At 37.7% G+C, this 18330-nt stretch overlaps 1 protein-coding gene across 1 annotated transcript in view; it reads left to right on the top strand.

Moving 5' to 3' along the window:
• Positions 1 to 18330, top strand: part of SLC26A4 (solute carrier family 26 member 4) — a 60812-nt gene that overhangs the window by 15347 nt on the left and 27135 nt on the right. Inside the window, exons 6-9 of the mRNA XM_044677249.1 lie at positions 6697 to 6849; positions 6957 to 7039; positions 13944 to 14091; positions 16510 to 16623. Of these exons, the coding sequence (XP_044533184.1) occupies positions 6697 to 6849; positions 6957 to 7039; positions 13944 to 14091; positions 16510 to 16623 (498 nt within the window). The remainder of the gene's footprint in view (positions 1 to 6696; positions 6850 to 6956; positions 7040 to 13943; positions 14092 to 16509; positions 16624 to 18330) is intronic.

The raw sequence follows: 18330 nt of genomic DNA, 5'->3' as shown, positions 1-18330 counted from the left end.
ATTTTCCCACATAACCATTTCCTTTCTAATCTTAACTGCATTTGATTTATGTGTGTAAAACCCTTTAAATTTTAAGTAATCGATATTGTCCACTTAATTTTTATGATATTCTTCCCTTCTTCATAGATCAGAAATGTAATATCTTCCTTGTTCCCCTAACTTGTTTATGATGTGACCTTTTATACATAGATCAGCTATCTGTTTGGAGCTTACCTTGGTATATGGTGCGAAGTGCTGATCTAAGCCTATTTTCTGCCAGGCTGTTGCCCTTTTTCCCCAGCAGTTTCTGTCAAACAGTATGTCCTTACTAGTAGCTGTTGGTTTGTTTTTTTTAAACAATTAATATTTCCCAACATCTACTGACACCCAGATTGAGAGTAAGGAGCCTAGGAACATAAGGAGAAAAGTTTATTTCTTTGTCCCCCACCACTGACTATTAAAGAAAAAAGGCAAGAAGATGGGTATTTCAGGGTCAATCCGTATTAGTATGTATACAGATTCTGATATATTTATAGCTTTATCAGGTTGGTTTCTTTTGACAATGAAATGTAAGCCAACAAAAGCCAGAAAAGGATTATTTTAGGGCTAATCTCTGGACCTGACCTGAGCATGATGAAGTGAGAAAATTTACTATGTTTGAAGTCAGAGAACCTGTTTTAAATATTTAATCCTGCCACTTAGGACCTATGGGCAGTCACTTAACCTCATCTAGAAAATGAAAGGGTTGGACTAGACTTGTCTTAAGATTCCTTCTGACTCTAAATCAGTGATTCTCTGTCATAGATATGGATTTAAGAGGTATTAACAATTCTTAACAAGGAATCTATAAATAAAACAAGCTATAAGTTTCTTTATTGTTTGACTTCCCTAAGCAATATTGTGCAAAGGAAGGGCAATTATAAAAATGACATTGCCTAGAAATACATAATTTAAATCTTAAACATATTTAAGTGAATATAAAAATATTCATATAAAATAAAAGTTATAAAAATATAGAGGTCCTTCACAATTTGGACACTATTTATTGGACAATATTTAAAGATACATTAACCAGATATTCCTTTAATGAATTCTTCAGTATAAAAAAAAGTGTTAATTTTAAAAAGTTTATAAGGTAAATAGGGATAGAGATAAAGATTGGACCTCACTGGTCAAAACTCCAGGATGAGGAAACTCCCACCAATACAGAGAGATAAATATCTTCCTTATTCTTAGAAAGTTGCCCAGGGCACCGAAAGGCTGTGACTTGCTTGAGTTACTCAGTCAGAATGTGTCACAGGTGGAATTTGAAACTAGGTCTTCTGGAAAAAAGGTCAATACTTGCATTTGTTTTTGTCATTCTTTTTCACAGTATTTAAATTGAGCTATGCAACTAAATAGGAAAGTTAAAAAACAGCCTTTAATCAACGATTAAACATTTCACTTTTGGACTTGAAAATTCTTTCTGAATATTCTTATAAAGAAATAGAAAGTTCAGGATTCTTTCTAGCTTTATTTGAATGTATTTTTGAAAAGTTAACAGCACTATGCACATATAAGGTATTGTTATTGTTGTTACTTTTATTTTTTGTTGTTATTATGGTTTTCTCATGATGCCTACTGCTAATATAATCAATTATTTACCTGTCATTGGGACAGAATTGGTCATTCTGGTTAGGTGAGTTTTTCAGATTATTGTGTACCTCCATAAACACCAAAACTTAATTTCAAAAAAGCATTTTTTTTCCTAAAATGGATATCATCCTTCCTTAAATCAATTCCTGAGGAAATTCTAGAATAGATTATTAAAGATATGGTCATCGAACATATAGAAGTGAAAGTGGTTACTTTAAGAGCCAGCATGACTTCATCAAAAATAGATCATTCCAGACTAACCTCACTTTCTCTTGACAAAATTGTTCAACTAATAGATAAAGGGGATGATAATAATAACAAACATTGAAGTTTTTTTAAGTGCTTTATAGATATTATCTCCTTTGATCCTCTCAATTGCTCTGGGAGCCAGGCGTTATAATTATTCTCATTATATAGATAAAGAAACTAAGATAGACAGGGGTTAAATGACTTGCCTAGGGCCACACAGCCAGTACTTGTAAGAGGCTGAATCAGAACCCAGATCTTCCTGACTCCAGGTCCACCGCTCTCTCTACTGTGAGTAGAGTTTTCCTAGATTTTAGTAAAGCTGTTAATAAGATATCTCATCTGTTCTTCTGGAGAGGATGGTGAGGTTGTGGATTAGATGATAGTACAATTGTATAGATTCTGATTAGCTGGCAATAATTCAGTGTCAAAGAACCATGGAATACCCCAGTGAGCTGTGTTTAGCCCTATGCTGATTAACGGTTTTGTTGATGATATGGATAAAGGCATAGATAGTATACTCAAAGAATTTGCCAATGCTACAAACCTGAGAGGGATAACTGGTCACCCTGAAAAATCTTTCAGGATTTGGAATGGTCTTGGTAAGAGAAGAACAGTGATATCAAGCTCAAATTGGAAAGACAGCCACTAAATTATATATAGTGATTTCTGTGGGGCACATATGGACCCAGAGAACTACAGTTTAATGTTATCTATGTTTTGGCATGTTTTTATTTTGGCAAATATTTCTTAATTATATTTTAATCTTTTTTGGGCTACAAGTTGGAGTGTGGTGGGCTGAACACCAACCCCCTGGTTTTTCTTTGCTAGCTGTGGACTAGAGCATTGAGTCAAGTTTAATAAGATGAAATTGAGTAAGAATAAAAATAGTCTGGCACTCTGGTATGAAAAATTAACCTTCTAAGTAAGATGGGGAGCATGTATAGATAAATATTTTTTTAAATATCTGGGAGCTGTAGTGGGCTATAAGTTCAACATGTATGTGTCAACAGTTGGTGTGGGTGATGAAATCATATCTACAGGAAGAGAGGCATAGCTTCTAGTGATATAAACCCAATAGGCCCCCCCATTCTTTGCCCTGGCAAGTCACTTAACTCCACTTGCCTAGCCCTTAGCGTCCTTCTGCCTTGGAACTGATACTTATTGTCAATTCTAAGACAGAATGAAGAGTTTAAAAAAAAAAAAAGTAATTGCAAACTGCTAGACATTTTGGCCTCTTAGTACTAGTCCTCTGGTTTTTGTCTTCTTCCTTGATGTCAAGTTCAGTTCTTACTTCTTATTTGAGCCAAGTGCTGGCCTCTAGAAGTCCTCCCAACTTTTAAAGTTATTAATTTAATTTTTAAAAAATTCACCTCCCAACTTCCAATTTGTTCTTTCTCATCCACTGGGGCAAGAAAACTCAACAGGCAAATATTCATTAGAATTGGGCCAAAATTCAGATTTAGACAAACTCCTAGTGAGGGACCCCAAAGGCTTGCCTACGTTGTATTCATGGGGTTTAGTGCATAGACTCAATGACCTCTCTGGATACTTCTTTGCTTACTCCCTTGTATTTGAGATGATTGAATTTTCTTGAGTCAGATCTCTTGATAAGTGAATGAGGCATTACTATAGGCTAATTGAGAACAGTTTATTATTGACATAAGAGCTGCAAGTACAATATGCCAGTTGGAAATAAGCAAGCTACAGTTTACAACTTACAAGGTGTTCCAACCTCTTTGGCTCGATTTTGAAGGGGGCCTGTAAAACAAAGACTTATTCAGAGTAGGTGAAATGAAGCACCATCTTCCCCTGTTGAGTGAAGACTCTGTGTCTGAAACAGCTTAGGAAAAGCATCTGTAGCCATAATTCCCACAGGGCTGACTCTGACATAACAAAGCTCTTAATTCTATTCTTTGGATTTTCCTCCTTTCTAATTGTCTTAAGGAACATGTTCCTTTTCCCCGCAACCTGTCCTGTTTATAAAACAAAGCTAGTTTTTATTAGTCATCTTGTCTAAATCCTTAGAGGAAAATGGGTTGAAAAATTCTTTAATTCAAGTGTAAAAACTGGTGCCCACCTCAAAAAACAGTCAGGTTGTATCTAGAGTTGACACATGGTGGGCTTGGAATCAGAAGATCTGGTTTCATATCCAAAGGCTTTGCTATTTACTGCCTGTGCGACCTTGAGTAAGTCACATCATTTCTCATAGGCTTCATATTCCTCAAGTTTAAAATGAGGGGATTTTAGCAGATGATCTACTTCTAAGGCCCCTTCCAGGTCAAAATCACCTGATCCTATGACCTTTTTCCAGCTCTAATTCTATAATTCTCTGAAATATGGCATACCCCTCTAATCCATGCACACTGATAATTTTCAGTATCAGGAACCTTCTTTTTTTTTGCCTACAAGTTGGCATAACGTTGCAGAAAGCTAGCTCTGCAAAGGATTTGATTAAAAACCACTAATTATCTCAAAGTTCCTACCATCTGTATGACGCTTTGTAAAATGTTTTCTTCACAAGAATTTTATGAGTCAAGTAATGCAAGTATCATCCATAACTTTTTTGATGTGCAAATTGAATTTTAAAATGGTGAATTGACTTATTTAGAGTCTCGCAGCTAACTGCAGAGTCAAAGCTCAAATTGTCCAGTCAGGCAACAAGTTTACATTCACTGAATATCCCTTGCATGGACCAGGCAGGCTAGTAAGCTTCAAAACTATAAAGACAAAAATTAAACAGTCCCTGCCTTCAAGGACTTTGCTTTACACATCCCCAGTTCTTCTGATTCCCAATACTATCTCCCATCTGTATCTTTACATACCAAGCCAATCAGAGTATTGTGACATTTAACAAGATCATCCAGATTCAAACAAAAGTTTAACTGAAATATCATCCAATTGAGATTACAGTGTTTAGAGTGTTTTGTTTGTCTTGTCTGAATTATCTAGAGAATTGTTATTATAACCTTGTGATCACACGTGTGATCATCACCTTTGACAGTCTCAAGAGGCAACTAGGAAAGATCAAAGGAGAGAGTGCCAGGCTTAGAGACTGGTAGACCTGGCTACAAATCTGGCCTCAGATACTTCCTAGCTGTGTGACCCTGGGCAAATTACTTAATTCCAATTGCCTTGCCCTTACCACTCTTCTGTATTAGAATCAATAATGATTTCAAGACTAAGTGTAAGGATTTTTTTTTAAAGTCTCAAAATTTCTAAAAATAAGATTATGAATTTGCTGCTCAGAAATTGACATTTTCAAAGTTCTTTTAATTCTCCCCATTAGATTGAAAGCTCCTTTAGGGAAGAGATTATCTTTGTATACTTTTTGAATATCCATAGTACCAGACACGTTTATGTTGGCAAGTCATTTTAGTCATGTCCAATTCTTTGTGACCCCATCTTTTGGGAGTTTTCTTGGCAAAGATACTGGAGTGCCATTTCCTTCTCTAAGGTTCTCATTTTACAGTTGAGGAAACTGAGGCTAAGTGACTTGCTCAGTATCACAAGCTAAGTGTATGAGGCTGGGTTTGAACTCAGGACCTTCTGACTCCAAACCTTGTACTCTGTCCACCCCAACCTGTTGTATAGTAAGTGCTTAATAAGTATTTATTGAATGACATTGACTAAATTATGGGATTTTAGAGCCAGAAAGGACACTAGACACACTGATTGGTCCAATCCCCTCATTTTGCTGAATAAAGAATCTGAGGTTTTAGGTCCCGTGTTGCCAGATTCCTAGTCCAGTACTTTTGTCAGTACCCACTGCTTTCTCTATTGCTGTTATTTTTCTAGAACTTGGGAATCAGATTTTTAAAAAAAAATTTTAGTTTTATTATTTTGAACTTGACAAACACCAATAAACATGTACATTTCCGTATTCAGAGAAGAATAGAAAAAAGAGGATTGGATATAAAACTGATTCTTACATACAGTTACGACATGTTTGTTTCAAAGCTGTTCTGCCAGTTTGTATCTCCCTCTGAATTCCCTTCTGTTCTCTTCTGTGTATTTAAAAAGTGCTTCATTTACACTTTTTTTAGCATCACTATCTCACCCCTTCTTCCAGTTGCTCTCTTACAAACATTTTTTAAAAGTCTTCCTTGTAACAAATAATCATAGTCTATCGATTGTTTCTATCTGAAAATGTATGTCTCATTCTGCTACTCTTGCCTCTCACCTCTCTCCCAGGAGGGAAGAAGTATGCTTTAATGTTGGTCCTCTGAAATCATGGTTAGTCATTAGGTGGATCAGAGTTCTTATCTTTCAAAGTTGTTTTCCATTTTACAATGTTTTAGCCATTGTATGAGTTGTTCTGACTCTACTCACTTTGTTTTCTCAGTCTTTCCAGGTTTCTCTGGTTCAGAGCTTTAGTTATTACTTATGATTCGATGATAAGAAATCAGCTGTACTGACCCACCTCCATTAGATTACTAGCATAATGGTGTTCACAGAAATGTAGGAAGTGAAATGTGATGGCACCACAGGGTTTGCATGAGTTCCCAGGTTGATGATCTATGAGATCAGGAATTTTAATTTTTTGCAACAGAAAGAAAAGAAACTAGGGCCAGCAGGTATAGGGAATATAAAGAATCTGGAAAGACTCTTAAAAATATCACAAAGAAAAAGAAAGCAGCAGACCCAAAAAAAGAATATGGATAAGGACTTAGAGTGACCAAGTAATTGTTTTGAAGAAAATTATTATGAACATTATGAATTATAATTAATTTAAACTCAAATAGTTTCAAAGCAAATCATTGGTTGTAGAGATGTTCACTGTTAAGCTTTGCATAAAACATTTTTTAAAAGTTAATCATCTTCCTCTTGTTATAGACTCTGGTTGAAATATTTGAAAAAATTGGTACCACGAACATGGCAGACTTCATTGCTGGACTGCTTACTATTATTATCTGCATGGCTGTTAAGGAAATAAACGATCGATACAAACACAAAATTCCAATTCCTATTCCTATAGAAGTAATTGTGGTAAGTAGAATATGTATGTTATTTATAGAAATGGATAGTGATCATATTGCAAGGAGAGATTTTTAAAAATCAGAGGTTCTTTTTCTCTTTTTTTTGCTTTATTTTAGACAATTATAGCTACAGCCATTTCATATGGAGTCGACCTAGAAAAAAAGTACAATGCTGGCATTGTTAAATCCATTCCAAGGGGGTGAGTAGGGTATCCCTCTTTGGCAATATTAATATGTTCATCTTAACTCAATATTTTCTATTTAAACAGAACCATTGCTTTTCAGGAGTGTTCTTTCAACGTCCCTGCCCACGGATGTACAAATCTGAAAGAAGTATCCTCTTGTAAAAAGAGTCAAACAATTAGTACTAGTGGCTAAGACTCAAGAGAGTTTTCTTCTATTTCATTCTCTTTTCAAAATTCATGCAGAGTCTTCGCTCACTCCAGAGTTCTGATTTGGGTTTGTACATGTGAAATGACAGTATATCCTGTTACTATGGGTCAGTAGCATTGATTGCAACATGCAGAGGTTGCTAAAGCCGTGTGGCTCTTATGGACGTCATGGTATCTGGGAAAGAATTTGAGAATCTGTCTTCAGATCTCAGCTCAGGTATTTTCTCCCTCTGGGGCTTTGAGGAAGAAACTCCTCACCCACAGACCTTGGTTTCCACATCTATCAGTTGATAACTGCTAAGGTATCTTTCAGCTCTTCTTTGGGCCAAATGTTGCACTTAACCCATTTTGTTTAGTTTTTTGAAGTTTATATTTGCAGCATTGAAGTCTTTGAATGATATCCACCAACTGAAATGAGGTTAAAAGGCATTTCTTGGTGTGCTGGGAATGGTAGATATAAAGAAACATGTTTTCATTGCAGATCTCTCATGAAAGACTCATACGTTCTTGGAAAAGTCTCTTGACTTTTCTGTGATTCAGTTCTTTATTGATAAAATTAGGGTAACAGCCCTCGTGTTGCCTTTCCCATAGGCTTGATGGGAAGAGAAAATGTATAGGCTTCTGGCCTAAATTGCCTGTCAAGCAGACACTTGGTCAAAAGTAAGACCTACAACTTCTTTATTGCAGTAGAAAAACTGACTCGGTTTGTTCTACAAGGAGCATTGTTCAGGTAGGGGGAGGGAAACGCTATAGCCTTGTAGTCTGGGTGACTTTTTAAGAAACTGAGGGTGAAAAATGAAATTCATGGATTGTTGGTGGGTTTTCTTCAAACTAGAAATATAGCTAAATGTTTCTAAATTGTATTAAGCATCTTTCTGAAATGCAAAAAAGCTGGTTTTTCTTGAATACTTTAATGTTCAGCCAAAACAGCCAAAATAAATACGAGACTTTATAAGGAAAGAAAATATTGGCAAGCTTCTGACATTTCATGTTTATAGGATTTAGGTCCTTCAGCCATTCTTCTTAAGGGACTGATCTTAAGAATGGTGGTATGGAAGCTTTTCTTTAAAAAAAATACAAGGTGGAAATTATTTGCATTCTTGACAAATGTTGTACTACATGAGGAACCATCTATCTTAGTCCTTCTCTTTGGGCCTATTTCTGTAAAACGAAAGGGTCGAATTCCTTTCCACATCCCATCTCTTATGGTTCTTTAAGATCAAAAGGCTAAGGAAAGTGTTTTCAAAGTACTCTAAAGTTGTAAAAGGCTTTGTTGTTGTTCGGCATTTGAGGTGTTATGTCTGTGAGAAAAGGTATCTTAGTGAGACTTCAGTGAAAGCTGAGACTAAAGGACAGAAGGCAGGGAAAAAGCCTTAGGACATAAAATTGACATTCTCCACCCTAGAAAGGGAAGGAGGGGAACACTTCAATTACAAATAAAGAGCCGGTGAAATTGCTTTCTGGGCACAGAATGGCATTCAAACTTTAATCCCATCAGCACATAGATAGAAGATCCCCAGAAGGATAACTGGAGGAGAGACTGGCTGAATTGAAAATAATCCCGCTCAGGCAACATGGTTTTCCATGAGAAAGGGGCTTGGGGATTGAAAGAATTTGCTGACCAAAAGGAGGTAAGACTTCTCATCTCCTGCTGAATGTGACAAATCACCTCAGAGCTGAGAATAATGCAGGCAGAGGGAAGACATTTCCACTGATCCTAAGCCAAGGGTCTTTGCTTTATCTGTAGCATTCCAGCCCAAAAGAATGCAGTACCACCTAGCCAAGCTAGTGCCTGAAGGTGGGAAAAAAGACTGCAACTGCCCTTTGACTGAGTTCCAAAGGCCAGCCAATTAACCAGCCTGGCAACAGAGCCTGGTGAGATGCCAGTACCGCTACCCACTCCAGCAGCAAATTGGCCCCTTCAGCCGGTCCTTGGTCTGGCAGGTCCTATAGAGATTTCCCAGATGAGCAACTAATTGACTCTTCCATCACTGAAACCTTGATGTGCAGTGCACTTGTGAAGAACCTCTGGCATGAGAAAGGACAATAGATGCTCTGCCCTTTGAGAGTTGTGAGTTATCTTGATCACACATGTTCCCCACATGTGTGCCTTTGTAGCTTCCCCTTCCAACATTTTGGGTGTGCTTGTGGGAGATGATGCTGGTATTGGGGGAAATACTTTGTAATGAATGTTCTGACTATACCATCGGAATAAATGCCTTTCTTTGCTACTGGACTTCCTGAGACTACTCACCAGTTGTTCCAGGGAGATGCACTAGTGGGACTCTCTGGAACTAGTGTTTGCAAACTTAGCCCGTCAGTTATCCCTAATATCCTGAAAGCAGTAGTAGTAGTAGTAGCAATAATTCTAGGAAAGCAATCTGCCAGCAGCATTGGAAATCTGTCCTGAAGGAGCTCTTGTGGAGATTTCTCTTTTGATGGAAATCTAATCCCTGCCCCCTCCAGTTATTTCTTATCTCCAAATGGTTAGGAGAATTTAGGATTTGGTGTTAGAAGGGACCTTAGAGCTCATCTAGTCCAACCCTTTATTTTACAAGTGAGGAAATTGAGTCCAGATAGGTGAAGTGACCTGCTGAGGGATAGACACCAGGTGCTAAGGAGCAGAAGTAGGATTCATATAGAAATACCCTGATTTTAAAGACAGTATGCTTTTTACTGTGTTCTACATCATTTTCACATCTTTTATCTTAGCTGGATGAATTTTTTTCTCCTCTAATTTCTAATCACCCTGATCCTGCTCTTTCCTCTTATATCTTGTTCTCCCTCTTCTTTAAAGGAGGCAGCTAAGTGGTGTAGTGGATAGTCATTTGGGTCTGGAGTCTGAGTTCACTCAGACATTTATTAAGTATGTGTCTCTGGGCAGGTCACTTAATCTGTCAGTCTCAGTTTCCTCAGCTGGATAATAATGACATCGACCTCATGGATTTTGTCATGAAGACAGAATGAAATAATATTTGTAAAGTGCTTAGTATAAATGTTTGTTCCTTTCTCTTCCTACTTGGTCAAAATTAAACTAGTGATTATTCTTTTCTAGAATTCATTCCTATCATTCTTATGAGATCATTTATATTTGGAGAGGGTGCAAGGCAGGGAGAAAAGTCAAGTCAACAAGTTAGCATGCATTTATTAAGTACCTACTGTGTGCCAAGGACTGTGCTTAGTCTTGGGGAAGGCCAAAAAAAACCCAAAACAAAACCAACCAACAGTCCCTGCTCTCAAAGAGTCTACAGTCTGGTGAGAAAGATAACATGCAAACAAATATGTACAAACAAGATATATACATATATATGTAAACAAATATATATGCATATATACACACACACATACACTGGATGTAGTCTCAGAGGGCATACATTATTTAGGATGAAGGAGATCTAGGAAGCAGAAGGTGACACTTTAAATGAGACTTGGAGAAAGTCAGAGAAGCCAGGAGGAAGAGAAGTAGAGGGAGAGAGTTCTACGCATGGGGGACAGTCAGAGAAATTACAAAGGGTTGGGGTGGTGGAATATTTTGTGAAAGGAACATCAAGAAGGCCATCATCACTGAGTCACAGAGTACATGTTGGGAAGTAAGATGTAGGAAGATTGGAAAGATAGGAAGGGGCCAAGTTATGGAGGAGTTTAAAAGTCAGAAGATTTTCTATTTGGTCCTCTAGGACAGTGATGGGCAAACTGTGGCCCGCGGGCCAGATGTGGCCCTTCTCCTTCATAATCTTTCAGTTATTAATAGGGCTTAGTATCACAAAAAATACAAGAATTTTGTAAAATGTATTATTGTTATTTTTTAGTAAATTATATTGGCCTGCCTAAAGTTTTTTTCCTTTCCTTTGTCCCCCTCTTTAAAAAGTTTGCTCATCACTGCTCTAGGAGATAATAGGGAGCCACCACATTTTATTGAGTGAGAGATGACATGGTAAGATCTATACTTTAGGAAGATCAATTTGACAATTGAATGGAGGACTGACTGGATTGGGCCAGTCTTGAAGACAAAGAGACTAATCAGAAAGATAATGCAAGGATTTAGGAGTGAGATGATAAGAGCCTTATACCCTAGTGGTGGTAGTGTCAGAGGAGAGAAAGGAACTGATATAGGAGATATTTTGAAGTCTAAGCCAGAAACTATACAATTTTGGCAACAGATTAGATATAGGGAGTGCCAGAAAGTTGAGGAGTCATGGATTTTGTCTGGTTTGTGATCCTGGGTCACTTGGAGATAATGATACCCTAAATAGTAAATAGGAAAGTTAAGAAGAAGGGTGGGTTTGCAAGAAGGAGAAATGAGTACAGTTTTTGATACCTTGTATTTAAAATATCTAATGAAATACCTGATTTGAAATATTCAACAGGCAGTTGGAATTAGAAGAATGGAGGTCTAGAGAGAGGTTAGAGCAAGACAAATGTATCTGAGAATCATCAGCTTAGAAATAAATGATAAGTGAATCCAGAGGAATTGATGAGATCACAGAGTGAAATAGTATATAGATAGGAGAGAAGAGGACCCAGGGTAGACCCTTGAGGGGCATTTGTGGCTCTTAGGCAAGATATGGAGGAAAATTCAGCAAAAGAGACTGAAAAGGTGCAGTCAGGACAGCCAGGAGAGAAGTGCCACAAGAAACTACAGAGAAGAAATTATCAAAAGAAAAAGGATAATCAAGGGTGTTAAAGACTGCCGAGGTCAAAAAAGTAAGAAAAGGCTATCAGATTTAGCAATTAAGAGATCACCGGTAACTTTGGAAAGAGTAGTTCCAGTGGAATGATGAGGTCAGAAGCCAGAGTGCAGTTAGAACAGTGAAAGGAAAGGAAGTTGGAAGCACTGATTGAAGATGACCTTCTCAAGAAATTTAGCCACCAAAGGGAGATGAGATTGAGATTGATAGCTTTGCAGGATGAATGAATCTAGTAGGGGTTATTTGATGATGGGGGAGATAGGGAAGCACTTGTAGCGATTTAATCAACTGACTCCTGAGGATTATATTTTCCTTTTAGTCAATTGCATAGATACTTGGTATTTTCCAACCTGGATCATTTTCCCTTCTCCTTGTTGTAACTCTTCTGCTCCTCATTCTCCAGGTCTCTAAAGCTCTTAGCTTGCTTCATCAAAATTTACTTCTCGGATATGATTGCCAGGCATTCCTACCTTAGTGTGAACAAGTTTAAAATGGCATATTATCTTTCTCACAGGTACTTTCATTTTGAGCCTTTCCTTTAATCGTAGGATCCTATTTTTTCAAAGAGAATTTCAGTACTCAGTGTTCGGATGAGAGAGGTATTATTTTGGGCTGGAATGCCTTTTATATATCTCCCTTATTACACTATATAGGTGACTATCTCCTTGCCTAAATTCCAGCTCATTTCTGCACATTTCATACCTAAGTTTCTCTCTTTGTGTAGAGCAATGATCCAGTCTGGCATCTAAGGGGAATAGTAACCAAGCATGTGATCTGATAGCAAATGTGATTTTTTTTTTTTGCTATGAAGACAATGTAGTATAAAAATGATAAAACAAACAACCTTAATCTCCTTAATCCCAGAAACCCCATAGTGTGGCTCTTGACCTTGCCACGAATTTCCCACCCAATTATATCTTTCTCTCATTCATTCTAACCTGTCTCTGTACAAGTTAAGTACCTCATGTCATATGGAGAAGTATATATTAAAAACAAAGCAAATTCGGGAAAAAGACTATAAGAAGGCACAAATTTATGAAATATCACTAATATGGAAATATATTTTACATGATTGCTCAAGTGGAACCTAGGTCAAATTGCTTGTTCTCTTAGGGATGGGGGAGAGAAGCGAGAAGGGAGGGAGAGAGAGAATTTGGAATTCAAAATTTTGAAAAGTGAATGCTAAAAATTGTTCTTACATATATTTGGTAAAAAATAAAATATATATTTTTAAACCTATAAATGTATGAAATAGGTTGTCATGGGATCTGATGGAAAAAGTATTAGATTTATAGTCAGAGGAGTTGTTGTTCCATCATTTCTGACTCTTTGTGTCCCCGTTTGGGGTTTTCTTGGCAAAGATACTGGAGTGCTTTCCCATTTCCTTCTCCAGCTCATTTTATAGATGAGGAAACAGAGGGAAACAGGGGTAAGTCACTTGGTCAGTGTCACTCAGCTAGTGTTTGAGTCCAGATTTGAACTCAGGTTTTCCTGACTCCAGACCCAACACAACAACCATTGTGTCATCTAGCTGGCACAGGAGATGAAGTTTCAAATTTTAGCTCTGTAGACACAGACAGGTTACTTCCTATTTTTTAACCTCTGTTTCCTCAGGTCCCAAGTGGGGATAGTGATGCTACCTTTCTCAAAGGGTTGTTCCAAGAAAACTATTTCGTAGACATTAGAGCACTATGTAAATGTGAGTTATTAACTATGTTTTTTTTTTAATCCAGGTTTTTTATATTCAGAGGTACCACAAGATCATAGCCTTTTAGGGGTCCTAAAAAAGCTTAGGTTTAACCTTAAAGAAATTAGCCTTTGGAGAAAGCAATAACAACAAAAAATAATGTGAATAAGATATGGCTTATGATTAGAATATTCTACATTTCCATATTATCTTGGTTTGAGTTGTTGTACTTTTATGTAGCATATGCATGAGTATATATATTGTTTGACAAGTTGAAGAAATGCCATCAAGTTATAGGCAAGAATGACGAATGCTTTTTCTTTTTGAAACCCGATAGGTTTTTGCCCCCTGATCCTCCATCAGTAAACCTCTTTTCTCAGATGGCTACTGCTTCATTTTCCATTGCTGTGGTGGCCTATGCAATTGCTGTGTCTGTAGGGAAGGTCTATGCTACCAAGTATGATTACACCATTGATGGGAACCAGGTGGGTCCATCCTTACTTGCAAAGCTATACATTGGAAACTAAAGACTTACAAGAGAGAGTGGGTCATTGAGCAGAGCTGGAACTAGGAATTTCTGTAGTCAGGACAAGGACCACCAACTACAGCACGGAGAGCTCAAGGAAACATGTCTATTTTAATGGGGTAAAGAGTCAGGGAAGGCAGCTTGTTTCCTCTATCCCTGTAGAGAGAGAGAGACCCTAGGACACCAGGGTTCTGCTCCTGAGGAGCCTGTCATGAGGGCCAAGGGATGGTAGTTTCCTATTTTAACTAATTAGACTCCATATTGCTAAAGTACTAAAGACACCATCAGTGTCCTCTAAATTTGATGCTCTCCAAATTCAGCATCTTAGCAAAAGATTCCCCTTTTAAAGTTCTGCCAAGATAGAAAAACTTAAATTTGGGAAGAGTTCAGTGAAAAATGAATCTGCCTCTTCTAATTAAGAATACTATTGAGCAGCAAAGTAGCACAGTGGAGGAATGCTAGGCCTGGAGGTGAGAGGACCTGGGTTCACATTTGGACTCGGATACTTCCTTAGTTGGGTGACCCTGGGCAAGTCACTTAACTCCAATTGCCAATCCCTTATCACTCTTCTGCCTTAGGATCAATATCAATTCTAAGATAGACGATAAGGGTTAAAAAAAAAAAAGTAGACTACTATTACTAGATTGATTCTCTGTTAAAGGTACCCAAATGCTTATCAATCTGAGATAATTCTGAGGGGTAGTGTAGACATCGTATAATTTTACACTTGAATTTCAAGATTATTATTTTTAATTTTTGAGTAGGGTGGTCTGAGCCTGTGATTTCATTGGTGCAGGGGACTTCTAATAAAGAAACTCTGTCTACCAAGGCAGACCAACATCTGATCTGAAATTCACAGTCTTGGCTGGGAAACAAGGAAATTAAATAAAATGTCTAGTGTTATACAACCACACAAAATTGGGACTCTGACCCATATTTTTCTTACTGCAAGACCACCTCTCAGTTTACTAATGCACACCACCTCTCTTTGGGGCAAATCTGATTTTAAAAAAATTTTATGGGAGATCAGATCATGAAAAATAGATACATTTCACATTTCTTTGGAAAGAATTACATATGCTTTTATGTAGCTCAAAGTCTTCTCAAAGTGTGTTCTTTGTAAGCAAATGCTCAATGTAGCAATTTCTGTTAATAGCAGAGAAGCTTTGAAATGAGTCTCCAAATGGGCACTTTATTGGGATCGAATCGTGCTGTTAGGTTAGGCATCGGGCTGAATGCCCTTTTTTAAAACTACAAAAACAACTGCAAGTAGTGCATGTTTCTGAAAAGACAGCAGGGCAATGAGAACAGTTGACTGATGGGTGATTACCCAGAATCCTAGACCTTGCTGTCATAATACGGTCTGTGGCAAGTCTTCAGCAACAGATAACTCCAGGAATGAAAGCTGCAGGTATGCTAATAGCTTACTGAAAATGAGATGAGTGACTTGTAATAGCCTAAAACCAGGGCAATGAAAGAGCTATTTCAGCACAGGGTCAGTTCCTGTCCATCACTTGGGGTTTCTAACCTTAAAAATAATTGAAAGTAGGGAGGCTTTTCTCAGTCTGAACAGGCTTCTTACTGCTTCCCAGATGCCTTCACCTATGACTTCTGTCATTAAAAATGACTTCAGTGGAAAATGGCATGGGCCATCAGTTGCCAAACTCAGTTTTGCTTAACTTTTTGTTTGTTTTCATGAGACAGGGGGAGATAGGATATTATGAAATAAGTACTGTGTTCAGATATAGCTATCTTTTTAAGTTAGAGATTTTTCTCTTTTTTTCTTTCTTTTTTAACAAAAATTATTTTTTTTTTAAGCTAGAGATTTTCAAAGTGAATTTGGGAGACTAGACGGAATAAGAAAAGAGTGAGGCATTTGGCTTCTTAAAAAAGGTCTCGGGGGCAGCTGGGTAGCTGAGTGGATTAAGAGTCAGGCCTGGAGACAGGAGGTCCTAGGTTCAAATCCGACTTCAGACACTTCCCAGCTGTGTGACCCTGGGCAAGTCACTTGACCCCCATTGCCTACCCTTACCACTCTTCTCCCTTGGAGCCAATACACAGTATTGACTCCAATATGGAAGGTAAGGGATTTAAAAAAAAAAAAAAAAAAAAAAAAAGGTCTCTCTCTCTCTTATTTTTTTTTAAACCCTTAACTTCTGTGTATTGGCTCATAGGTAGAAGAGTGGTAAGGGTAGGCAATGGGGGTCAAGTGACTTGCCCAGGGTCACACAGCTGGGAAGTGTCTGAGGCCGGATTTGAACCCAGGACCTCCTGTCTCTAGGCCTGGCTCTCAATCCACTGAGCTACCCAGCTGCCCAAAAAGGTCTCCTAAAGAACATTATTTGTACTTTTAACAATTATCTGGCTTTTCTCCTAGGAATTTGTTGCCTTTGGAATCAGCAACATCTTCTCTGGATTCTTCTCTTGTTTTGTGGCTACTACTGCCCTGTCACGCACTGCTGTTCAAGAGAGCACTGGAGGGAAAACACAGGTAATGAGACCCAGCCTAAGGAAATGCAACCATTTTTATTTAATACCCCAAAAAAACAAGTTCAGGCCAATGGCTAACCTAAAGGGAATGGGACAGTTAGCCACTGAAAATTAGCAGAGAGAACTTTCCTTCCTGTTTCTGTCCAAGCCTTCTTGCCCCCACACTTAGAACTGATAAAAGAATCAAAAGGAAAAAAAAGAAAAAAGAATCAGTGGTTTGCTAATGCAGCTGTTTGGGGATCACTTTGCTGTTTTCTCTGATTGTGCTGGCCAATAGTTATTGATGCTAAACTAATTAGAAAAGAGTATTTCTTTTCTACTTTCTGTACTATCCATGGCAAGTAGGGGTTGATAGGAACACTTCACGGTCTAGTAATTTTTCATCATTATCTAGGAAATTAAAAGAACCCAAGGAGCACAGCTAACAAAGGCATAAACATTAACACTTTTTATTTTATTTTTTCAATGAGCAAAAATCAATTTTCTCTCCCTCTCACCTAGCTCTACCCTCTAAAAAAAGACAAAAGAAAAACGAAACCTTGTGACAAATATGTAATCAAGCAAAACAAATTCCTGCGGTGGCCATGTTCAAAGGTGGTGCTCCTTGACTCTATCACCACTCCCTCCGCTAGTGGGTAGCAGTTGTTAGCATTGGTTCTGGAATTGTAGATAGTCATTGCATTTTGAAGGATTTTTAAGTCCTTCAAATTTATTTGATGTATGTGTGTTTTCACTCCAAAGCAAAGCAATAGAAAGAATTGGGAGTAGACATGCACAAGAAAAATGTATGGTTTATCACTTGTGACTTGGGGTTTTTGCCTTAAAAGATGACTCTATTACAAAAATGATTAATATGGAAATAGGGATCAAGTGATAACACATGTATAACCCAGGGGAATTGCTTTTCAGTTCTGGGAGAGGGGAGGGCAGAGGAGAGGGAGAGAACACGAATCATGGAACCTTGGAAAAATACTTAAAAAAAAGCTGTAGCTGTCTCCTGTGGGAGTCTTCTGATTTAGTGTCTCCACTTCCCAAAAGTGCTTTCTATTTACTCTACTTATGTCTTATACTTACTCATATTTGTACACAGTCCCCCTCCCAAGGAGAATTTAAATTTACCAAATAAATGAATGAAAAATTTAAAAATAATAATAAAGTTAAATTACTTTAAAAAAACCACAACAAAAAATCAAAGCAAAGCAGTCTGGTAACTTTTATGGACTGGTTTTAGGATTTCATTGGTGTAAGGAATGCTTTCTACCAATGCAAATGGGCATCTGCTCTGCAATTTAGACATTTTATAATCAGCCCAGGGTTACACAGATGGGATATGTCGAAAGCAGGGCTAGAACCTCCCTCTTCCCATTTCTTTCTCTTTCTCTCTGATTGTGTGTATGTGGGTATATTGTTTTTCAGTCATTTCAGTCGTGCCCAATTCTTCATGGCCCCTTTTTTGGCAGAGATACTAGAATGGTTTGCCCTTTCCTTCTCTAGAGACAGATGTGGAAAATGGACACTAGGCAGGGTTAAGTGACTTGCCCAGGGTCACACACTACTAAGTGTGTGAGGTCAGAGTTGAGCTCCTAAAGATGAGTCATCATGATTCCAAGCTCAGTGCTCTATCTACTGCACTACCTACCTCCCCATAGATATACATATATTGTTCATTTCTTATTCATTTTGTATATATACATGTTCATTTCTTCCT

The sequence above is a fragment of the Gracilinanus agilis genome, chromosome 5 (assembly GCF_016433145.1).
Source record: "Gracilinanus agilis isolate LMUSP501 chromosome 5, AgileGrace, whole genome shotgun sequence".
Taxonomy (NCBI): Eukaryota; Metazoa; Chordata; class Mammalia; order Didelphimorphia; family Didelphidae; genus Gracilinanus; species Gracilinanus agilis.
This window is presented reverse-complemented; position numbering and strand designations above follow the sequence as displayed.